General features: G+C 61.4%; 1 protein-coding gene across 1 annotated transcript in view; it reads right to left on the bottom strand.

Annotated features, from left to right (window-relative positions):
* Window positions 1–23,308, bottom strand: part of TTLL10 (tubulin tyrosine ligase like 10) — a 58,052-nt gene that overhangs the window by 5,762 nt on the left and 28,982 nt on the right. The window contains 14 exon segments of the mRNA XM_086715337.1: window positions 2,016–2,156; window positions 2,769–2,940; window positions 3,640–3,811; window positions 4,128–4,213; window positions 4,670–4,741; window positions 5,508–5,637; window positions 5,810–5,928; window positions 6,058–6,233; window positions 6,235–6,380; window positions 7,049–7,349; window positions 9,929–9,996; window positions 10,843–11,019; window positions 14,784–14,942; window positions 16,391–16,493. Coding sequence (XP_086571463.1) covers window positions 2,016–2,156; window positions 2,769–2,940; window positions 3,640–3,811; window positions 4,128–4,213; window positions 4,670–4,741; window positions 5,508–5,637; window positions 5,810–5,928; window positions 6,058–6,233; window positions 6,235–6,380; window positions 7,049–7,349; window positions 9,929–9,996; window positions 10,843–10,855 — 1,596 coding nt within the window. The 5' untranslated portion in view covers window positions 10,856–11,019; window positions 14,784–14,942; window positions 16,391–16,493.

The following is a 23,308-nucleotide window of genomic DNA, read 5'->3' as shown; positions in this document are numbered from 1 at the left end:
GCCCAGGACCAGGTGACTTCACTGGTGAGTTATTCCAGACATTTAAAGAATTTACACAAATCCTTCACAACCTTTCCAAAAATAGAAGAGAAAGAAATACATCTGAAACCAGACAAACATACAAGAGAGTGCTACAGACCAGTATTGCTTATGTGTGTAGACACAAAAATACTCAATGAAGTACTAGTGAACTAAATCCAGCAGCGTATTTAAAGGATAATATACCATGTCTGGGTGTGATTTATGCCAGGAATGCAAGAGTGTTTCTACAAATGAAAACCAGGTAGTGTATTGCAACACATTTATAGAATGAATGAAGTGGCAGCAATCAAAACAGTGTGGCACCGGCATCAGGACAGACACACCCACCAATGGAATAGAATTGAATAGAAATAAACCCATACATATCTGATCAACTGATTTTCAACAATGTGCCAAGGGTGGTCTCTTTGACCAGTGGTGCTGGGAAAGGTGGATATCCACACACGAAAGAATAAAGTTGAACCCCTACCTCACACCATACAAAAGTTAATTCAAAATGGAGCAGTGACCTGAGAGCTAAATGATAAAACTTTTAGAAGAAAACACACAGGTACAAATCTTTGTGACTTTGGATTTGGCAATGAATTCTTATATATGACATCAAAGGCATGAATAACCAAATTAAAAATAAACAAATTAGGGGCACCTGGGTGGCTCAGTCTGTTAAGTGTCCGACTTCAGCTCAGGTCATGAGCTCATGGTTTGTGAGTTCGAGCCCCATGTCGGGCTTTGTGCTAACAGCTCAGAGCCTGGAGCCTGCTTCAGATTCTGTGTCTCCCTCTCCCTCTCTCTCAAAAATAAATAAACATTAAAAAAAAAAAAAAAAGAAAAAATAGACAAATTGGACTTCATCAAAATCTAACATTTTGTGCAAGAAAAAGGACATTATCAATAAAATGAAAAGACAAGAACAGGAGAAATATTTGCAAATCACATATTTGATAAGGGTCTAGTATCCAGAATATATAAAAAGCTCTTATAGCCTAACAAAGAAGAATGGACAAATGATCTGAATAGAAATTTTTCTAAAGCAGACCTGCAAATGGCCAATAAGCATACGAAAAGATGCTCAACATCAATCAAAACCACAATGAGACCCCACTTCACACCCACTGGATGACTAAGAAAGAAAAAGAAAAAGAAAAAGAAAAAATAACAGGTGTTGGTAAGGATGTGGAGAAATTGGAACCTTTATGTATTGCTGGTGGGAATGTCAAATATTGCAGCCACTGTGGAAAACAGTTTGGTAGTTCCTCAGAAAGTTAAACCTAAGTTACCATATGACCTCACGATAGCATTCCTAGATATATACCCAAGAGAACTGAAAATATGTTCATGCATAAACTTGCACATGAATATTTACAGCAGCGTTACTCGAAATAGACAGAAAGTGGAAACAGCCCAAATGTCCATCAGGTGACAAATGTTTACCAAAGCAAATTGTATGTCCCTGCCATGAAATAGCGTTGAGTCACAGAAAGGAATAAAGTACGGGCACATATTGTATGATTCCATTATTATGAAATGCCCAGAACAGGGAAACCCATAGGGACAAAAGTAGATGAGTGGGTGCCAGGGACTGGAGGGAGGTGATGAGAGTCTGATGGTGGGTATGGGGTTTCTTTTTGAGGAATTAGGTGGTGATAACTGCACGACTTTGTGAATATGCTAAAAACCACTGAAGTGTACACTTTAAGATGGTGAACTTCATGTCATGTGAATTGTCGACAGTGAGAGAAAGAGAAAGAGAAAGAGAAAGAGAAAGAGACAGAGAGAAGCTGGAGCTCCTCTGAGTGGCCAGCCTCCACACCCACAGCACACACGTAGACACACGTGAGGCACACTTCCATGCAGGTGCATGCCCTCAGGGACTTCCGAGCACCTTGTGCCCAGCACCTACCCCTCATGTACCCTAAGGGGTCTTGACCCTTACCCCCTCCCCACAGGCTGGCACCGGGAAGAAGCACACGGACCGTAAAGGTAGTAAAGACCCAGTCCCTAGGGAGTCCCTTGGTCTTCTGGAATTTGTCGTTGATGTAGCGGTTGAGGTGGTCCATGCTCCATACCGTGTCCTCCTTGAGCAGCATGTACAGGGGGCTCTTCTTCTGCATGAACTGGGGGGCAGTGCAGCATCTGGAGCCCACCACTCCAGAACACCCAGAGGCCCTGCCCCTGCTGAAGGCCCCTAAAGAGAGCCTCACGCTAACCCAGCTACCCAGTGAGTCCACAGAGGTCCTGACCACCCCAGGACACCCTGCGGTGACACTGCCTGCTGAGACCCTCCCCAGCACTTTCTTCCAGGAGACCCTCTCAACCGTCAAGTCTCCCACAGATCCTCATGGAAGGCCCCCACCTAGATCCTCTCATGAAGATCCTTCTGTAGAGACCTCTGCCTACAGGATCTCTCCACGGAGGTCCTCAGAGACCTCATTTCCTACCCCTACCCACACCCCATCCGCACCTAGAGGGAACCAAGCTGGGGGTCAGGGGCGCAGGGCTCTCAGTCATCAGTCATTTCACCAGGATGCCCTTCCCTGGCTGAAGGTGAGAGGTGGTGCCGACTGCGAGCAGGGCAGCCCGGGATCACCACCAGGCCTGGGCCACCTCTGGGCCCCTGCCACCTCTGGGTCTGAGCTTCCGCCTATAGCTGAACTCTCCTCTGCGTCCCAAGCAATGATCTTGTCCCAAAGCTGCAGAGAGGGCCCTCATCTGTGGGGTGCCCTTACCTGGTTGGTCAAGTGGCCACTGAGGTCGCTGGAATGGGGGTCATAAAGGCTGAGAGTGAGGCGGGCATAGCCGTGACCAAAGAAGACCATGTACGGCATGGCACAGGCGATGAGCAGGTAGGAACGCACGTCAAACTTCTTCCCATCCAGTAGCAGTGGGTTCTGGATGTACCTGGGGGACACATGGGGGCTGAGCACATGGCTGGCCTATCCTGTGTCCCCTTGGCCCCCCAGACCAGTTCCTCAGCACCGCTTGTCCCAGGTGTGATCTGTGGGCCCTCTCTTATGGCTGAGTGAATGTGCATCGTTAAGGGGACATTTCTGAGCCTGAACAAGTCAGGGAATTGGGAGGGAGGGTCTGGCCCCTGAATCTCAGCCCACTGCATGATCTGGGGTGCCCAAGGGGCAGGAGAACGTAGTTGTGGCAACAGCCACCCTGGTGGGTGTGGAGGTTCAGAGGGACCTTTGTGAGGCCACATTGCCACCCATCCACCTCCCCATGTGAGGCTGTGAGTCAAGACCCTGCCCAGGGGCCCAGGGAGCAGGGGAGGGGTGGTCCCTCTGCAGCCTGCAGGCCGCGGCTGGCTGGGCTGGGGACAGAACAGAGGCTGGCCTTCCTGCAGGAGCAAACTGCCCGAGCCCTCTCTGCCCTGCCCCGTGTCCAGGAGCCTGTGTCTGTGTGTGTGTGTGTGTGGGGGGGCATCTCTATCAACCCGGACGACATGTGACACCCCCACTTCTGCTGGCCACACAGAGGCCCAGCTGGGGGCACCGCAGCTTTCCATTTCCAAGCCCGCGCTCCCAGGCACCAGCGGGGCCCAGGGTCAGCGCCACCCTGACCGACGCCCTTTGTGGTGCCCTTGCCCAACACCTCTGCACGACCCGCGCCTGAGGCGCCCGGAACGGCATCTTGCGGTAGATGGGGTCGTCCTCGATGCTCTGGGTCTTGACTTGCAGGGCGGCGACTTCCTCCTGGTTCCTGAGCAGGAAGATGCCTTTGCCCTGGTTGGAGGCCGTGGGCTTGCAGATCCAGGTCTGATTTTCTGTGGGAAGAGCCACCTGAGCTCCTGGCTGGCCCCGCCCCGTTCTGACCGCGCCCAGCCACGCCCCCAACCGCCCTCCCGGCCATGGTCCCGCCCCCTACCAGGCTCCGCCTCCACAAGGTCCGGCCTTGACCCTTCACCTTGACCCATCGCGTCAGCCTCAGCCCAGACCACGCCTACCTGGCTCCACCCTTCTCCATGACCACGCCCCCGCCACGACTCCGCCAGGCCTGACCCTGCCCTAATGGAGCCAGGTCCTTGGTCCGTTCCTGAACCTCTCTGCCCAGAGCGGGCCTGGCGTCCAGTGACCTCTCACCATCAAAGAGAGTGAAGAAAGCCTCTCTCTCGTCCCTGATGTCCAGACGGTAGGTCTCTGGGAAAAATTCTTCCATTTTCAGGACTCTGGCGGAGCAGGGGGGGTGGGGAAGACACAGGGAAGGCTGTCCCCTCGCCCTAGACTAGCCAGCCTAGAAAAGCCAGCCTTCCTAGGGGTCTGACCTGGGGGCAGCTGGAGACACAGGTCCACTGGAAGGCTGGTTGCCTCTGCCAGGAGCACTCTTTTCGGGGTCCTTGCACACCTGGCTTCTCTACGGGCTGCAGGCTGCCTCACTCACATCCTGGCCCCTCTCCCACCTCCTTGCTGTTCCCCGCGCCCCCTCAGGCATTGTGAGTGGACAGTTCAGAGCTGTGTCCCCAGGCTAGGACAGTGCCCAGCACGCAGTGAATGGTCTGCATGGGTCCCTGAGCACCCCGGCCCAGTCCAGACCTCTTCCCCTGGCTTGGGGTGCCCTGTAACCGCCAGGCCGTCCTTCAATTTAGGGCAGAATGGCTCCTCCCAGCTGGGCTGAATGCTGCTACCTCTGTGGCCCAAAGCATCCTGGGCTGGTCCACGTGAGCTCCTCAAGGGCGGAGGTGGTGTCCTTTCTGGATCTGTACCCCAGGGGGACACAGGGCCTGGGCTGAGCGGCCACTCGGTAGTGTGTGGAGAATGGATGGATGGGTGTCTGGAGAGGTGAGGAGGCGTGGGTGTGGATAGGTGGGTGGTTGGGTAAATGGATTTTGGATGGAAGTAGGTGGGTGGATGGGCAGGTGGTCCAGTGGGTAGACAGATGCTTGGAGGCGATCGATTAGATTTGTTGGCAGAACTGGGTAGGATGGAGGTGGACGGCTGGACACGTAGATGTAAGGTGAGGTCACGGATGGCCAGGTAAGTGGGGGGGGGGCCGTCTGCCTGGTGGAGGGCGGACGGGGGAGGCGGGTGGTGCTCGGCTGGTTGGATGGGCAGGCAGATGAGCGGACGGTAGTCGGATGAAGACCCACAGCGGCTCAGGCAGGGCTGTGTGGTGGGTGGGGGGAGGGGAGCAGGTGGCAGTGGTGTGGGAGGTTCTGGGGGACGCATTAGGGTGGGTGGACCGCGGCGGGTGTGTGCACAGATCGCTGCCTGGTCCGGGGGGTGGGCAGATGGAGTGGGCGGCAGGTATTTGGGGGTGCATGGATGTAGGTGAACAGACAGAACGGGGAGTGGGCTGGTCCCATGGAGGGTGTTCAGGACCAGCGGCTGGCACGTCCGTCCGATGGATGGTGGTGCCGCTGAGCAGAGGGCGACGGTGGGTTCGCGGGACGGGGTGTGGCGGGGGAGGACACGTGGGTGTGCGGTGAGTTGGTGGTGGGTCCCAGAGGGCCGGGGCAGGCTTACTTGGCCTGGGCACACGGTGATGTCTTGTGGGTCCTGCTCACGACCCTCGAGTACTCCCTCAGGACACTGAGCAGCCCAATCTTGGTGGTGAGGAGCTTGTTGTTGGGGAGCTGGTAGAGCAGCTGTTCGCCTGGCGGGTGGAGGCCCGGCTGGCATGCGGGGCTGCGGGGCCACCACAGCCTCCCCCCGCCCCTGTGGCCACCACCTCCCCGGGTGGAGGGCAATGGCACCACCCGGCCCCCGGCTCTGGCCCGGGGGGCTCTTGCAGACCGTGCCAGATCCCGCGGCCCCTCCCCTGCTACCTTCCCGGAAGCTGTAGTAGCTGTCTCTGCACTTGACCTCGCACCACTTCAGCTTGTAGTCCTCCCGCCGGCTGTCCTCAATGCGCTGCCAGCCCTTGCCCTTGCAGTAGGAGCTGATTCTGTGGAGGCACAGGGGCAGCGGTGGCCGCGGGGGCCTTGGGAGCCTGGGGGCGGGCAGGTGTGCCGGCGGAGGGGACGTGGGGCCCTGAGGGCAGTGGAGCAGGGCCCAGCCTGAGGCCCCCACTCACATGGAGGCCCCGTTGGTGCCTCCGATGTAGAAGTAGGGCCCTTGCCCACTGCCGTGCAGCTGCCTCTCCCCCTCTGGCAGGTGCCTCTCCAGGAGAGAGGCCTGAGGCCTGGCGGTGTCAGCAGCGTCCAGGAGGTCTATGGGCAGGTGGCGGGGGTGGGGGGGGGGCGGGGCAGGGTGTCAGAGGCTCTGGCCTGGCTGGAGGGCTCCCGTCCCCTGGCCCTGCCCCTGCCCCAAGCCCACCTGCGTCTTGGCCCGACTGGCTTGGCAGGTGCGGGGGCTGCTCCTCTTGGCTGCTCCCCATCGGTCTTTTGTGGGCCCAGCCTATGAACGGGGCGGGGTCCGAGGGGGTGGCTGGGGGAGGTGCCCACGGTGAATCTGGCCATCCTGCCCATTTTTAGTAGCCCCTGGGCAGTACCCCCGGCCGCCTGGGCCCATCTCAGTCCTGACCAGTGGGCCTGAGCCTATCTTGGGCAAGAGGGGAGAGTCATCACCAGCCAGGGCCGGCCTTGGAGAGGGCAGGGTCCCTGCTTACCGACAGGCTGGGGGCTCCGTGTAGGGGGGAGCTAGGCTGTGAGGCTGCAGCTGGGGGGAGACGTGGTGCAGGCACATGCCCAGGAGAGTGGGGGTCACAATGTGTATCAATGATGTCATGGGGGACCCATGTCAGGCAGGGGAGATGGGCCCAGGCATGTCCTGGACAGTGGCTGGGTTCTGGGCCAGGCAGGGGCAGTGCCTGCTACGGCTGCCCCTCGTGGTGGTTCCTCCAGACCGTGGAGCGCTGCTGTGTCCCCTCTCTGTGCCTGTTCCGACCCCGGCTCTGCTGTCCTCTCTCCTGCTCAGCTGGCGCAGACCCCACACCCAGCGCCTGGCCTTCTCCTGGCCCCCCTCCCAGTGAATGGCTATATGTGGTCCCCTGATGGGAATGCCTTCCCTGGGGATGGGGTGCCTGTCCCCAGGGAGGCACTGGACAGGCCCAGGGCTGCATTCACCTGGCACCCGGGTGTGGCTCCGCCGGACCCCTGCAATCCTGGACCACTTGCCCCTCTTCCTGCAGACGTGGGTCCTAGTGGGTGGTCCCCGATGATAGATGAAGCGGGTGCGGCTGCGGGCTGCAGGTGAGGGAGCACAAGGGTGGGGGCAGCTCTGGGAAGACACCACCCCCACCCCTCTGTGGGACCTTTGGGCAGTCCTCGGTCCTAGCCTCAGGGAGCGGTGCCTCCCGGGGTCCTGGACTTGGGCCTCTGCTTGTGGCTGGCTCCTGTCTCTGCGGTGACCGTGGGGCCTGGTGCCCTGTGGAGGCAGGGTCATCTCGGCATCCTGTTTATTCCAGGCGAGGCTTTCCCTGCAGGGACCATGTGTCTGGCATTGCCGTGCTTGGCCTCGGTGGTGCCGGCTGTCAGGTCTCGGGGGGTCTGGAGGGGCACCCTGGCCCCAAGTGGGTACCCCCTCGGAGCTGAGGGTGGCACGTGTGTCTGAAGTGGGACTGGGCAGTGAGGTGCCTGGCAGCATCTTCACGGCTGCTCTGGGCCCTGTCCCGAGACGACGCCCCCTTTTGAGTGCCCTTTCCCTTGTGGCCAACTTGGGGCCATTTCAGGGAATTTTAGCTATTCTTTGATGAGTCTGTCCCGGTTTGGGGGCTGCTTGGGGGGTGAAGACTTTGGAAAGGATTGAAAAAGACAAACAGTGGGGAGGCAAGCACACTGTGGAGTTGGCAGGACAGAGAAGGACAAATCAGGTGTCGGCAGGTCACTATCCAGAGAGGACAGTCACTCTGCAAACACACCAGCTGGTCACCCAAGAAATACTTTAGTCCCCCCTTAGGAGAGGAGAGGAACAAACTGAATAGCTGTCAACACGATTATGGGAGGTGAGCTGGGGTTGGGGGGAGCCTCACACCTCTGCTGAGGGGTGGGCTGAGCACGTGTGGATGGCCCAGAGCCCCTTGCCCCAGCCGTGGCCCACCCAGAATGGGAGGGTTCCTTGGAGGGTGCTGAGTGTGGGGGCTGGACCTGGTCCGGCATGGCTGGGGCGATACAAGCCTGCCGAAAACAGGGAGAACGCGAGCATGTGGGTGCGTGCACCCCAGCCCCCTCCCATGTGTTCCGGGAACCCAGCAGCAAGTCCCAGGAGTCCTGCTGGGATGACCTCCCCCAAAGGTACTCATGTCCAATACCGTCCTTCAGCAGCTTGAGTGAGTGGCCATGGGGTCAACAGGCATCTGAGGGAGGCCCCCCAGGTGTGAGTGGGAGCGCCACGCGCACAGTCACGCACGTGCGCACAGGAAGTGGAAGAGGTGGGGAGAAACAGATGACCGGGACTTGAAGGAAGGCAACCCCTGGAATGTGCTGGGTTGTGAACGGGAGAGTCGTCGCCCCTGAGAGAGGGCTGGATGCCACCAGAACAAGGGGTCCAGACTACGAAAGAGCTCGTGGAAATAAAAATGCAACAGAAGGGTTGGAAATTCAGGGCAAGGAGATTGTCCAGGAAGACACAAACATGGGAGTGGGGGGGAAATGGAGTTAAGCTGGCATCTGTGGGGCACCCGGCACCAGACTGCCAGGAGCCCTGAGAGGCAGAAGGGTCAGAGGGGCTACATCCAGGGCCCCTGGAGGAGCATGGTCAGAGAAGTTCCGGACATTTCCCCACAGGGAAGTTCCTCAGCAGTTCGCCTAATCTCTCTGTGCCTCTCTTTCTTCGCCCGTAAAGCAGCCCCATCAGGCTGCTGTCCCTGCTGCGAAGACAGAGGGCTTATTATACACATGACACGTGTCAACGTGGGCTAGCGGTGGTAATGGCGAGGAGGACGTGGCGACATTCGGGCACTAGAGAACGGCCGGAAGAGAAGCAAGTGCACCACGGGGCGGTGGTCGGCTCCGGAGGGAGCAGAGCGTGTGCAAGCCGCGCCTTCCACCGCCCAGAGTGGACGGGGAACTTCCGCAGCGGATCTGGAGGCTTGGCAGCGTGGGCGCACTCTGCAGAAGTAAGCGCGGCCGCCACGCCTCCACCTGGCTTTCCTAACTCTGTGCGGGATCCCCCTCCGCCCTGGCTTTCTGCAAGTTCAAGTTATACCGCTTCACTTTTAACTTAGCAGGACCCACATTGGTACCTGCTTTTGCTAACGGAAAGAAGTCCGAAGAGGCTCTTTGCCTTTACGGACCAAGGCGAAAAGAGAAAATAGCGTTCAGCGGTTTGTTTTGCAGTGTGCCCTTACAGAGGCAGCGGACAGCTGGCCGGCCCGCCCAGCTCCTTCCTGGGAACCGCCCTCAGCACCCCCTGTACAGACCCAGAGCTCTGAGCCGTGTCTGTGAGGATCCGGGCTTTATCTCAACTTACGTTGTGCGTCCATTAGCAAGATGTACCCTAAGGTATCAGAAAAGCCCAAGAAAGGTTATTTTTTGGGTCTGGACGCGCTGACATTTTTTCCCATATGCCTCTTTGCGTTACAGCGTCTTGGCTTATGAAAGCGTTCATAGGGTTGCTCTACTGATGGTGGGAAAATTCATTTCTTGTCATTCAAATTAACAAAGGTTAAGAGAGAAAAAAGAAAAAAAGGCCCCCGGTGTGCACACAGGTGGGGACATGTGACGTCTGTGGCTGGCAGGGGCGTAACGGGTGGGGGTGGGAGGTGTGCATGTCAGACCTCCTGGCCCGCGAGCCTTCTCTCTAGTGCCTGCACTTGTCAGAGTGTCATTCTAAATACAGATGCAAAGCTTTATGCTCAAAGACGTTCACGGAACGCATTTATCACAAGAGTCGCAGGATGGGAGCCCCCCACAGCAGAGGATGGCCCCCACATCACGTGCGGCCTGCGGAAGCCTGGGGCAGGTGAAAGCTCGACTTTAGAGTAAATTTTGAAATAAACTTTTTACCTGGTCAGGTAAAAAGACTGGCAGGAAGCGGCACCCCGGTAGAGGATGGAAGGCAGGCCCTGGCGAACCTGGAGGAAATGTTCAAGGAAACGAGAAGACGTCAGTGTCCTGCCACGCGTCTTCTCCCCAGACACACGTGTCATCGTGGGTTGCTCGGGAGGTGCTGACATTGTTTGATGGGCTGGTGCCTCCCGGCTGGGGGCGGGCTGTCTGGGAGGACGCCCTGTGGGGAATTGGCCCAAGGAAGCAGACCTGGTCCTGGGCAAAGGGGCTCGTCCTGAGGAGCCAACCCCCGCCCCCGGAGACAGGCTCCTTTTGGCCCAGACTGGGGGTTTGTGACCCTCACGCTGTGGTGCTGGGGGGGTGGGCCCTCTGCAGAGGGGGCTCATCTCAGCCAGGACGCCCCTCTCCCCACCCTCCTTCATGTCCCTTCTGCTCTTGACAGAGAGAACTGAGAGAACCCACAGGGTCCTTGGCAGCCAGGTGGGTAGGGGACATGGGATGGTGGCCCCAGCCCTCACACTCAGCGAGGACCTGTGCCGGTGGCCCGCCTGTCCCTCTTACCTGCCCAACAAGGTGGTGTAAGCCCTCTGCCGGGGAAACAACAGTGGTGGCCTGGCAACCGTCTCTGGGCAACAGCCACCCAGTGGCCCAGAGGCAAGCAGGTGGGAGGGGCAGGAGGCCAGGCTCCACGGGGAGCTGGGGGGGGGGGGAGGGCTTTGGTGGGAGGTGGGGTGGGGCTATGGCTGGAGCAGGGGCCTTATGTGCACAGTCCCCACACGGGCCTTGCATCCTTCACACGATCATCCCTGAGCCTTCTGAAGACCCCAAAACCCACGCCCGGAACCCCAGACCCGACCCCGTAAAGGTTTTCGCGTTCCCTGTTTTACGTGCTCTGTTTCATCTCCGCTTACCACAGCCTCTCATGTGGTGTCCACCGTCCAGCCACGTGGCCTCGCCACCCTCCAGGGTCTTGTGTGGGTCAAGGGCGTCTCTGCTTAGGGTGCCTTCACTTGCTTCTTGCAGGGCTGGATGGTGTCCCCCCAAATGTGTCCATGTCCGAAGCCCCAGAACCTGCAGATGTGACCTTACTTGGAAAAAAGGTATTTGCAGATGTGATTGAGGGTCTTGAGATGAGATCCTCCTGGATTATCTGGTGGGCCCTAAATCCGATGACCAGCGTCCTCAAAGAGGGAGGCAGAGAGAGGAGACCCAGGAGAAGTCACGTGAAGATGGGGGACAGAGGCTGGAGTGGTGTGGCCACCAGCCCAGGGACGCCTGGAGCCACCAGAGGCCGGAGGAGGCAGGAAGGACCCTCCCCTGGAGACTCCAGAGGGAGTGCCCCCACCCCCCACCTTGATTTCTGACCTCTGGCCTCCTGAGCTGGGACGGAGTGCATTTCTGTTGCTTCAAGCCCCCCGGTTCGTGGCCCTTGGAGGTTAATATACCCTTTAAACCGCTCCTTACTTTGGGTGTCCTGTGGACAACCCCCCCCTGTGGAGAGGCTTCCCTGACCCCACGCCGAGGCTGGTGCACTCCCAGGCTCCTCGCCTGCCTGTGCTGGTACTGGGGACTTTCAGGGGTCAGTCCTGCTGGACTGTGGTCTGAGACTTTCTGCCCCAAGGTGGCCGTGGGTCAGCCTGGAGGGCAGAGAGCTCCTGCAGCCAAACCCTTGACCTGAGTGATTAGGGCTAGTGGCCGCCAGCCTGGGCCTTCCAGGGGCAGCAGAGGGTGTGGGGGGAGTGGGGCCCTGGTCTTTCCCTTGGCCTGAGCCCAGAGCCCCCGTACTTGTCTTCCCTCAGGAACCAGTGTGCCCCTCTCCAGTTTACTTCCAGGGGCCCAGACCCCTTGGAGGGCCAGCCCACCACCCTGGGTCCCTGTGGGCTCTGGGAAGGTGGCCCCTTGCCTGCACTGACACAAGAGCTCAAACTGCAAAACCTTGCCTCATAACCCGACAGACTGGATGGTGTGGGTGCCGCCCCAGCCTTTCCCACGGTGGTAATGGCCTGGGGCTGGGCGCGTCACTGTGCCTCTGCAGCCCGGAGCAGGGCAGGAGGATCATTAACCTGCCATCCCCGAGGGGGCAGGTGGGCAGCTGGGGGCCTCTGAGCTGGGGTGTGTGCTGGGGGCAGGAGGCAGTGGCCCAGCCCTACCTCTGGGGCCAGGGAAAGTGGGGAAGAGCCCAAGCGGTAGGTGGGTAGTTGGCGCCTTGTCTGGGGCCAGGCTGTGCTGCCTGGACGCTGGGCCAAAGTCCTCCTGTCGGACTCCATGCAGCCTCTGGTACCTCTGCTTGGTTCCCGTGGGTGTCTGCATGGTCCCCACTTGGTCATCTGATCCCAGAGGCCTTCCTGGGCTGGCTTTACCCACCCCCACCCCCAACCACCACCTTCTTGATTGCTCTGGCTTTTTCAACACTGACAGCCCTCGTAGTTGACGTGTCCTGCTCCCCAGCCTCCTCGCACCTGCTACCCCCTCTCAGGGACGTTCCTCCTCTCCCCGGCGTCTAGAACTGTGCAAGTTGGCCACAGGTGCTCAGGAGAGACTTGGTGATGGAAGGAGGGAAGTGGGGGGTGGAAAGGAGGAAGGAGCAGGGAGGGAGCCTCCCCCAGAGCCCCCAGAGGTCCCCTCTTCCTGACTCAGCCTGCAGAGCACATGAGCAATGTGCAGACCCCAGGACCTACTTGGAATTCTCAGGGGGGAAGAAGGGGCTTTGGGGGGGGGCAGCCGTGAGACTGAGGGTGGGATCAGCATCCAGAAGTTTGGTTTTGGGGATAGCTCTAGACAGAGGACATCTCCATGATGTCCTTCTCAGAGGACTTCTCACAGGGGAGCAGCGGGGAGCAGGGTGGGGGCCTGAGAGCAGCTGAAGATTAAGGGCTGCCTGCCCCGATTCAACCCCATGTTGATGGTCTGGCACCTGGAAGCCACTCCTTGACTGGCTGCCCAAGCCTCCGAGATGGGCCTGTGGGGACCTGGTGGGGTCCTGAGCTTAGGCCCACAAAGCGAAGCAAAGGTAGCTTGTACCTCCCCGCCCCGCCCCTCGTGCTGCCTGGGATGGGGGACAGTGTGGCCCAGGGAGGTGTCTGGGTGCACTACTGGCCACGGGTGCCCTTCCCTGCTCCGCGTTGGAGGTTTGGGGGTCTGGGGCTGTTTCAGTCTTGTCCTCCTCAGGACCCCCCTGCCTGGCACAGGTGGGGGGGTGGTGAGGGCTCTAGGCGGGACTCCAGGGGGCTAGCTGGCTGCAGCCCCCGGGGGTTTTTCTGGCCCCACGGCAGTGCCAACGGCATGACGTCTGCCTCGCCTGCTCGCAGACCCTGACGGCCCCATCCACCCGTGGACCCGAGATGCACAGAAGCCAGCCACGTCCGCACCTGTCACCCTTTATTACACCGATAATCCATTATGGCTGTGTATCCATTTTGACCCCCTGAGGGGTCAGAGGGCTCCCCCGGTCTGGGTCTGGGGTCTGGAGGCTGGGGAAGTCCTGCATGGCCCATGCCCTGTGGGGGACACGAGGGCCCTGGGCCTGGGCAAGGTGTGCACTGCCTGGCTCAGGGCCACTAATGGGCCCGTAAAGGCCCACGGGCCTCGCCCTCCACCCGGTGTCCCTCCAGGGGCCCCTCCTCCAGCGGTGGTCAGGCCATGGATGAACGGCATTACCAGACAGTATTAGACAATGGAACCCAGATCTAACCGTGTCTGGTAAGACGCCCGTCGGCAGGCTGTGGCGCAGGCGGCCTCCGGTCAGCGGCAAACACTTCCAGGATGGCAGTGCCCTGCCCTGAGGAAGCAGTGAGACCCCCGACCATCCTGAGTCTGCAGAGTGGCCCCCAGAAGTCCTGTGACCCAAGGCAGCCCCAGCACGCAGCCCCCCAGGTGCGTGTGCCTGTGGGCGTAGCTACGGAGCAAATGATCTGGTTTCCCTGCGCTTGAACGTGAGTATGCTTACTGTGGCACCCTCCCCGGTTCCCTGAACGGCTCTTGGCTGGTTAATGAATAACGGTGAGGCCAGGGTCAGACCCCTCCTCCCTCCCTAGAGGCCGGCTGGAGACCCGGTACCGGGTGGGGTTCCCGGGGCCTAGGGGGCCGCCCCGGTGCAAGTCAGCTGGGCAGGTCCGGAGGCTGGCATCCCGGCTTCAGATCAAAAAGATAAGACAAAGGGCCATCCCGGCCTCGCCGAAGGCAGACAATGTTCCCATTCTCGACTGTGACGCCGTGGGGGCTGGTTGGGGGAGTGGGAGACTCTGTTCTCGTTGGGAAACAGCACAGAATGTCCACTGCCCTCCTACCGTGGGTTTGGGCCGGGGCACCTGGACACACCGTTGTCCTTCCTGCATCCCTGGTTGACCAAGAGAGTGAGTTCCCCTTTGTAGAGTAAGAGTCCTGGCGTGAGAGAGGCCACCGCCCGTGGCTGGCCTCACTTGACTGGGGCCTCTAAGGGTGGGGCCAGCTCCCACAGGACTGGCCATGGTGCCCTAGACGGCCACGGTGGGTGACCCTGTAGGGTGGACAGGAGGGGCTGCGAAGGGAAGGTGGGGGCTGCCTGTTGCCGACTCTGTGCCGGCCAGAAAATGCATTTCCTCAGGCGGCCGCTGACTGGGCCCAATCTCCACTTCTGACAGCCCTGAGTTCAGCCGTGGCAAACACACAGGGGCAGAGCAGGCGGGGCCGGGTGTGCGGGCCAGGGCCCCGGGACGAGGTTGGTGTCCAGGACATGACAGGTGGCCCTTTTCCGGTCCTAATGTCTCGATCCTCATGGTGTCTCCCCGGGGGTCAGAGCACCCTGAGAACTCAGCTCGGGAGGGAGCCAGGGGTCCCCAGCCTGGGCTCAGTGGTACGGCAGAGGGGTACCAACCTGCAGGTGGGGGCTGCCCCGATTCGCCGGGCTGCACAGCGGAGACAGGCTGTCTGCCCAGCCCTAAGCCAGCTCTGGGCCCTTGGCCCGTCTTTGGAGTCCAGGAGCTTAGGACGGTGTGTCCTCGGGCCGCTTCCTGGCAGGCAGGCGGTGGGTCACCTTTGAACATCGTTACCAGACAGTGTTAGAGTCAAGCCAAGAAATCCAGCACTGTCCGGTAAGATGCCCACAGAGGCCCAGGTGCGCCTCGGCCCGAGGACAGGGACAGACACCTGGTGCCCACCCGTGGGCAGGCAGGGTCCAGGTGGGAAGGGGTGAGGATCCCTGCGCAGGGAGGCCCGAGGGCTCTTCCCTGCTTTCTCCGGAGCGAGGAGACCTGGGGCTCGAGACCCAGGACCAAGGCTGGAGATGTTGCCAGTCTGCAAGGTGGCCCGCCTGCCCTGGGGCTGTCTCGGGGCCACCCCGAGGCCCAGGCCGGGCCTTTGCCCTCCAGAGCCCTTTGTTGTGGCCCGCTCAGCCCACACCTGCCGGGTGTGGTGGCAGCACCTGCTGGGGTGTTGTGGGTAGGGCCTGATACCTGAGCGTCCTAATCCAGGATCCCTGGGAGGGGGGGGTGGGCTCAGTGCAGCTGCAGGACACCTTTCACTCTGGAGGGCCAAGAAGGGGCACTCAGACATGCCTGGGTCCAGGGGAGGGGTCACCTTTCTGCCCCACAGCCCCACCTGGCAGGAGGGGACAGAGGAACTCTGGGTGGGTGGGCCAACTCAGGGTGTCTGTCGGGGAGCTGGGGCCTGCATGGGGCCTGCGTGGGGCCTGCGTGGGGAAAGGGAGGGGCCTGGGGCTGGGGGAGGGCGGCCCCATCGCTGCGTGCAGGGCCCCGCCGTCATCATTACCAGGCAGTATTAGAGACCTGACACCATCCAATGCTGCCCAGTAAGATGGCGATGGCCGCCCCCAACTGGGTCTGGGGGCCGCCCCACGGGGGGGGGGGGGGTGTGGTCAGCAGCCTGAGGCAGAACCATGTTCGTCCTCTTAGGGCATGGAGGGGGGAAGGGGACCCAGAGGGGTGGGGGCTCAGGAGAGTCCCCGGGCGTCCTGAGGCCATAGTGCTGGGCAGACACAGGGGAGCCTGGGGGGGGGGGGCAGCGGCGCTGGGCCGCGGCACCTGGAAACCCCTAAAGGCCAGGACCACAGGGTGACCTCCTGCCCGGCCAGCCCTGCCCAGCTCGGCGGGGCCATCGACTCTGGACGTGGCCCCAAGGAGGGACAGGGTGTCCTGCCTGCCGGAGGCAAGGACAGAGTGGTCCCAGGGAAAGGTCTGGACATCGGGCCCTGCCCCCTCAGGGTCCGGGTGAAGGTGAGTGCGTCTCAAACCCGAAGGGCTGCTGAGGCTGGACAATGAGCCTCTGTCTCCCAGACGCCGCCCCAATGGCTGTCTCCAGCCCGGCCCCCTGGTGCCCTTGTCAAGGGCGCGGAAGGGTGTTGGGACAAGGATGGGGAGCGGGCCATGGCTCTTGAGGCAGGACGGCACGGGGGGCCCCTCCTCGGCCCCACCCCAGCGAGCAGGGCGGGAGCTCCCCAAGGCCCAGGCCCTCCGCCTCGCTCACCGGCCAGGTCACAGGTGGGTCTGTCTGCCCGCCCCACTGCTCCGTGGCCCTGGGCTTCTGGCTGTCGCCGGCCGTGAGGTCCGAGGCTCAGACAGCGCTGGGCCTGGAGGAGGGACCAAGGGGGTAGCCCCGCCCAGCCTGCGCCCAAGTACAGAATGCAGGATGAGCGCCCCCACCCCCACCCCGTGCCCGTGCGTGCCAGGCCAGTCTCCAGAGTTCAGAGTGGGGTCGAGGAAGAGGATGGCTCTGTGTCCGCACCTGGGGCCCTGCGTGGAACTGAGAGAACCCTGGCCCCCTGCCCTGGGGAGTCTGAGGGGTCCCATCCAACCTCTTGTCCCTTCTCTGTGACGGCTGACACCTGGACCTGGCGAGCGGGCCAGAGCAGCTCCTCAAGTTTTCCGGCACCTTCCACCCACAGAGGCTGTAGAGACGGGGTGTGGGGCCCGTGCTGATTCTCCCCGGGCCACCTTCCTGACCGCAACAAAGCCTGTCCACCTGCCTAGCCAAGGTTCACCTCGTTCTCCAGATTTGTCCTCAGGAACAGCCAGCATTTCTCAGAGGACCTGACGGTGACACAGGCCCAGCGTTGGGCGGGGAGAGGTGAGAAGCCTGTCCTCTGCATGGGAAGGCGGCTTCACAGGAGCCTGGAGCCTCCGGGTGGCTGTGTCCAGGCTCAGAGGGTGGAGCCCACGGTCAGCCTCTTGCCCTGTGCCCCCGTCATCACCTGCCCCGCTCCGGATCCACACCTCACCTTTCCAGGTCTGTCCCACAGACCCTGTAAAATCAGTGTGCTTTAGGGATGCAATTCTACCTCTTTCTGAGCTAGGCGAAACTGTCTCAACTGTGCTTTCAGGGCTGAGTTAAATTTCAGCTCTGCTCTCAGCTGCCAGGCTACAGGGGAAGGCGGTGGGGGCTGGGGGCCCCGTGTCCCTCCCTTGTAGCCAGCCCGCTGTGCACAGACCGGCCTCCCACTGTGTGGCCTCTGGAGCCAGAGCCCGGTGTCCCTAGTGTCCTTGGCCGAGGAGCACCCGAGGCCCCGGAGACCCCACGGGCCCAGAGCTGGCCTGGCGGCAAGCCAGGGGAACAGGCCACCCCAGCTGTCTGCCGCCCACCGGCTCATCAGCCCTGACACTGTCACCTAAGAGGTGAAGAGGTGCACGGACACAGAGATACATGGACAGAGCCGGGGCAGGCCGGTGGGCAGCAGAATGCCCCCTCCTAAGTTCCAGGACACAATCCCACACTCTTCCTGAACTCAGAACCTGTAAATCCACAAGGAGAGACCAGCACCTGGCCTTGGCCTCTGAGTGCAGCTCAGCGTGAGGTCAAGATCCCCGACCCTCCTGCGCCCACCCTGTGCCCATCCTGCGCCTGGGGCAGGTCCTACAGGCAGATACGAAAAGTGGAAATAAACCTTCCCTGTTTCAGAGCAACTAAATGGTGCTTTCTCGGCCCCTTGTTGGCAGGGAGTGAAGCCAGCGTTGTGTTCCCAGATGTGGGGTCTGGTTAATCATCACCACTCTGAGCAGGCTTAGCTTGGGAAAATCAAGGAATGAATCGGGAGGCCCAGGGCAGCACCCTCCAGGCTCCTCTTTGCAGAGCGAGTGCCCCACCTGCCCAGCCCTTGGCGGGTCCCACCTGGACAGGCACGGGTGGGGTGGGCGGGGAACGCGATCCCAGCGTGAAAAACTAACTTGCCGGTTAACCTGCCTGACGGGCCTTAATCAACGTTGAGGGCCGCACGGAGAACAAAGCGCTGAAACCCAACCCCGTGTACCGCGCTGGCCAGCGGGGCCCAGAGGCCGCGGGGTGGGGGCGGGGTGGGGGCGGCCGAGCGGGCCTGCCCACACGCAGGGCGTCTCTCCAGTGGCCTCCCGGCCGCCATTCCCCGCCATGTCCCCGCGCCCACGCTGGCCCGAACCCGAGAACAAACCGGATGCCCCGGGAGCAGGGGTGACTTCTGGGCGGTTTACCTCCTCTCAGATTCACCAAAGACATTCTTACCGACCCGTCTTGCGGACGAGGTATTTGCAAATTACCAAAATGTCGGAAAATTCACGGTAGACTGTGTCCCCGTTTTACATTTGCTTTGCACTTTCATAAACCTGTACTTATTCTGGCTAATTCGGCATGCTGCCAGCTGCTCTGACTCGTAAGCATCTCATCTGGGTTACTAGAAAAAAGCAAAACAAAACCGCCCTATTTTTCCAGATGCTCGGCCTAAGAAGGCCTAACATGCCCCCACTGGATTCATTAGAACATCGTTTTCCTCTGCCCTACGAGTTTTGTTCATCCAGAACAATGGAACCTATATGATGCCTCAGAGAAAGTTAGCTTTATGTCACATCAATGTTATCACCTCCTAAACTTGAAGACCGTCTAAAAAAGCCAGCGATCTGGACTATAAAAGCTGCTCTCGGGGAGCCACGCGGCAAGTCCAGAGCTGGGTGTGCGCGGCCGAGGTAGCGAGGGCCGTACTTTGCCAGAACGGAGTGTTGGCGTGCTGTGATCGTTGCTACTTTGCGTTTAGGGAAGAACCTTTGGAAACGCTTTCCTGCCCTGAGTAATGGTGTCAGGCAGGGGGCCGGCCTACACCTTCTCCAAGGTGCTTCCGGCTTTGTTGGCGCCTCAGACACAGGCGGGTGAGAAAGAGTCTGAATCCAGGCCAGGCTGGCCCTGGCCCCGAGCTCCAACCATCCCCATTGTGGCCTCTGGTAAAGCCAAGCCCGTCCCTTCAAGAGCAAACTCCAGAAGCCCATGACCGGGGCTATGGGTGCCCTTGAGCCCAGGCCCCCAAGTGCTTCTTCCCCACGCCCAGCTCTGGGGGAATAAGGTACCTCAAGAACTGTCACATCCGTGGCCGATTTGCAAGCTTTCCAGAAGGTCCTGTCACCAGGCGGAAGGCGGGAACGCTTACTGTTGGTGACCCTGAGCTGCGTGCGCCCCCCCCCCCCCCCCCGCCGTGGGCTAGAAGACACCCACTGCCCAGTGCCCATGCCTGCCGGACCCTGAGCGGCCCTGGCCAGCCCAAGATGGCTCTGAATCCAACACCCAGGGTGCTCGGCCCGAGGGGCCCACCTCCCCAGAGAGGAAGGACTACCCTTCCCCGGGTCTGAGCCCATCAGCCACCATCGCTCAGAGTGTCCTCTCCGGGTCAGCCACTCAAGGGCCTCTCCCCACGGACGGCCTCCTCAGACTCCTCCGCCTCCACCTCCTGCGCTTACCTGCCCCAACAGGTTCTGCGCCCGGAGGAGGAGGGTGGGAGGCCGCTCCGACCCCAGCCTGGCGGCTAGACCAGCATGTCCGGCACTGTCCCTGCGCCCGGGGCCCCCCGCCTCCCCAGGCCTCAGGACAGACATCAGAGAAGCTTTGGCATAGTCACCCCAAATACCTCTGAGCCTGTGGTGAGCGGCCTGGGGGCCCAGCCTGACCCCAACCGGGATCCAACCTTGGAGCAGCTTAGGAGGCCAGTGAACACCGCCCGCCTCCTGGAAAAAACCAGCTTCCTGCCTCCCTCAGCTGAGGCTCCTCACAAAGGAGAGACTTAAGTTCACACGTGTGCAGGTGGACAGATGGCCTGGTCTTTCGGGAAAGTTTTGAGAGCGACGGGGAACAATGGAGGCCGTGGCCGGGTCCTTCTGCAGCTGTGAAGGGCAGGGCAGGGAAGAGACGGTGGCCCCAGGCTCGCCTTACATGTAGGGCCTCACCCCGCCCCATGCAGGTGCCTGCTCCCTGCCGACCAATCTCTGCTCCTGGCTGCCAACAGGTGTGTCCCCCGGGCTCCCATAGGCCAGGAGGGAGGCAGCGACGTGACGCAGCAGCTGGGCGGGCGGCAGGCCCCCGCACACATTCCTGCCCCCCCCCCCCTCGCCCAGCTCACCCGCCTGCCCGCCCGCCGGGGCCCAGCTTGAACAAAAACCAGGGAGGAGAGCTTCTGTAGGGGCTGCAGTGAAGTGTGCAGGCAGCTGGGAGGCCCAGGGCAGCAGCTACTGTCCTGGCCCCTGGGCACCGCCTTGCCGACGAGCCCGGGGAGGCGAGTGAGGTCACACGCCGCACCCTCTGCTCTGCCCCAGGGGTGGCCCTGGCAACGGCCGCATCTCCCATTAACAGAGGGCCGAGCCTGGACCTGCCCCTCTCAGCTCTGGGCCCCCGGCCCCAAGCCGCGGCAGCAACGGCGGGGTCTCGTCTGCCTGAATCTCTCAGGATCCCTTCCTTGGGTGCCCCCAGCAACAACCCTAGGGCAGGAGGCCACAGCACGGGGTGGGCGTGGGTCACATAGACTCACATGCTGGTGTCGAGAAGAGGAGCCCTTCTGGAGGGCGGGGGGCTGGTCTGGGGGCTGAGGTCGTGGCAACCCCTGTAAGCCCCAATTTTGGGACCCTGAGGCTAAGGGATGCAAGACTGCACATTGTAGTTTGCGAGGGTCTGGGGCCACGGCCGCAGGGTGGGGAGGAGCAGGGCCCCAGCCCCGTTTGGGGAGGCGGGTGGAGGGCACTCCCCGCGGAAGGTCCCGCAAGGACATGCAGCCCCACACGTGATTAGCCCCACCAGTGGGGATCCCAGAGGACCCAGCTGTTTTCCAGAGCGAACTCTGGCAACTCCCCTGCAAGCCCCGATCACAAAGGGCCCGTCCCCGGGCTGTCGGCTCCCGGGTGTGCTTCAGCCCAGGGACTGGGCTTTGTGGGGCCTTGTCTTTCTGTCCAGGCTCTGGTCTTTAGACCCAGAGGCTGTCCTCCAGGGGTGGACGTGGCCAGGAGAGTGGCTGCCACAGAGGACTCCAGAGGGTGCTGTCCCTGCGATGCCACCCTGCTGGCCTCCTGTCCCCGCCACGCAGAGGGTCCCAGTGGAGCAACCCGAAATCCCTTGGGGTGGGGTTCCGAGTCCACTGTCCACCCTAGTCCACTCCCCAGCCAAGCTCAGCCTGGCCTTCTGCCCCAAAAGAGCTGTGCTGGTGATGGGGGTATCTGAACCTGCAGGCTCCTCCCTCACACCTCCCGACGGGACAGCCAGGAGCTGGTCCGGTCCCCCTGGCCCCCGGCGCGGCATCTGGAGGCATCAGTGACCTCTGACCCTCTAACCTCCAGCCCCTAGGGCAGTGCTGACTAGGGTGACCCACCAGGCACACCCCTCCTTCGGTTCAGGACTGTGAGGACCCCCATGCCCCCGATGCCCGCTCAGGGCGTCTGCTTGTGTGGGGCTGGGGTCAGGACGCACTTGCCAGTGGCATCCGTGTCTTGGGGGAGACCGAGGCGTCGCCCCCTAACGAACCCAGAGGTGTTTGCTGTTGGAGGGGAGGAGGGGCTGCTCGCCGCTGACCCCCTTCTCAGGCTCACGCCCTGTCCTCCACACGTTACCCGTCCGCTGGTAGCAGGACAGCTTGATGCCTCTGTGCGTAGGAGCCACCTGGCTCTGCCCAGAGATGTTGGGGTCAGGGCTCACGGGCATGGCGTGGCCAGACTTCAGAAGCTCCCAGGAGGACGAGGGCGGCTGGATGAGGCCCCACTCAGGTTTGGTGTCTGGGACGGCAGGGAAGGAGCCCCCCTGGAGCCGGGGAGGGGGACAGTCCCCTGAAGAGCGTTGCGGGGAAGAGGGTACCTAGAGTGAGGCAGAAGTGAACCCCCGCCAAGTCGCGGGCCCAGGTGGCGGCCGTCTTTCGCCTTTGTGGCTACTGCAGCGACACCTGGCCTAGTCTGACGACCCTGATCCTATTGCCAGCCGGGCGAGGAGGACCCCGGACTTTGCGGTTGATTCCAGCGCTCACACACGCTCAGAGACACCTGGATCGCAGTGAACTCTGACTCACGAGGGACCACACAGTTTTCTGCAGGAGGTTGAGTGAAGAGCCTGTCCTGGGAGCTGCCAGAGCAGCCCGCCGGCGCCGTGACTGGCCCGGGGCAAGAGCCCTCTGCACACGCTCCTGTCCCGCTCTGGACAAGGGCGCAGCAAGCTCGCTGTCCCGCTGAGAGGCTGCCCGCGCCGGCCGAAGCCGTGTCGCTGAGGGATGCTCCTAGCCTGGGAGCGGAAAGGCCAGGGAAGAGCTGGGCTTTTCCTGAGTGGAGGCCAGCTCCCTAAGCCGAGCGCAGGTGGGTCTGGAGTGGGCGGGTGGGCAGTGGGCTGTGGGCTGCTATGCCGCACGGCCAGCTGGCTCCCGGCCCACGAAACCTACATTGACCGTCCCCGCTGGCTGTCACTTTGAAGAGGAAGGTTCTGGTCTGGCTAAGCACCTGCTTCTCCTTGTCCTGCTCTGCTTGAGTCCCAAGGAGAGTAAAAATGACCCAAAGTCACGCTGTGGAACCTGCACCATCAGCTCCCTTGTGCTGGCAAAGGGGCCCAGGAGGGCTCGGCGCACAGGCCGGGCTCCCACGCGTCACACCTCTCGGCTTCAGACAAATGGTCAGTTGGGACGTTCCTGTGCTCCTGTAGTTGTCACAGGCAGCCCCTGACGACGAGGCTGGGCCCTGTGGACTCTCAGGCCCATCTGAACTCTGCCGATGGCCGGCTTCAAGACCCCGAGCCTGGGGCAGTCACTCCTGACCAAGCAGCCGTGCACGGCCACCAGTTCTTGGCGGCAGCAAGATCCCAGCTCCTGCCCAGGGCAGGGGCACTGGAAGGGTAGGCCTGGAACCCTTGCCCCCAACAGGTCTCTCTGGGACAGCATGCCCCCACCCCTCAAGGACGTATGTGGACGCGGCGGGGGCAGTGGGGCAGGACCTGGAGCCTCTGGCCTCCTCCAAGGGGAGAGCCACAGTGGCCCTGCCCGCTGGTGCCTGAGCCCTGAACGATCAGCCTGGGGCCGCCCTACGCGGCACAACGGGCCAGGGTCGTCCTGGCCTGAAGGGCGGCAGCTGCAGTGTGTGCCAGGATCACCGGAGATGGAGACGGAGACACCGGTGGCTGCCAGACAAAGGTTCTGGCCCG

Source organism: Puma concolor, chromosome C1 (assembly GCF_028749965.1).
Source record: "Puma concolor isolate L17-30 chromosome C1, mPumCon1.1.hap2, whole genome shotgun sequence".
Taxonomy (NCBI): Eukaryota; Metazoa; Chordata; class Mammalia; order Carnivora; family Felidae; genus Puma; species Puma concolor.
This window is presented reverse-complemented; position numbering and strand designations above follow the sequence as displayed.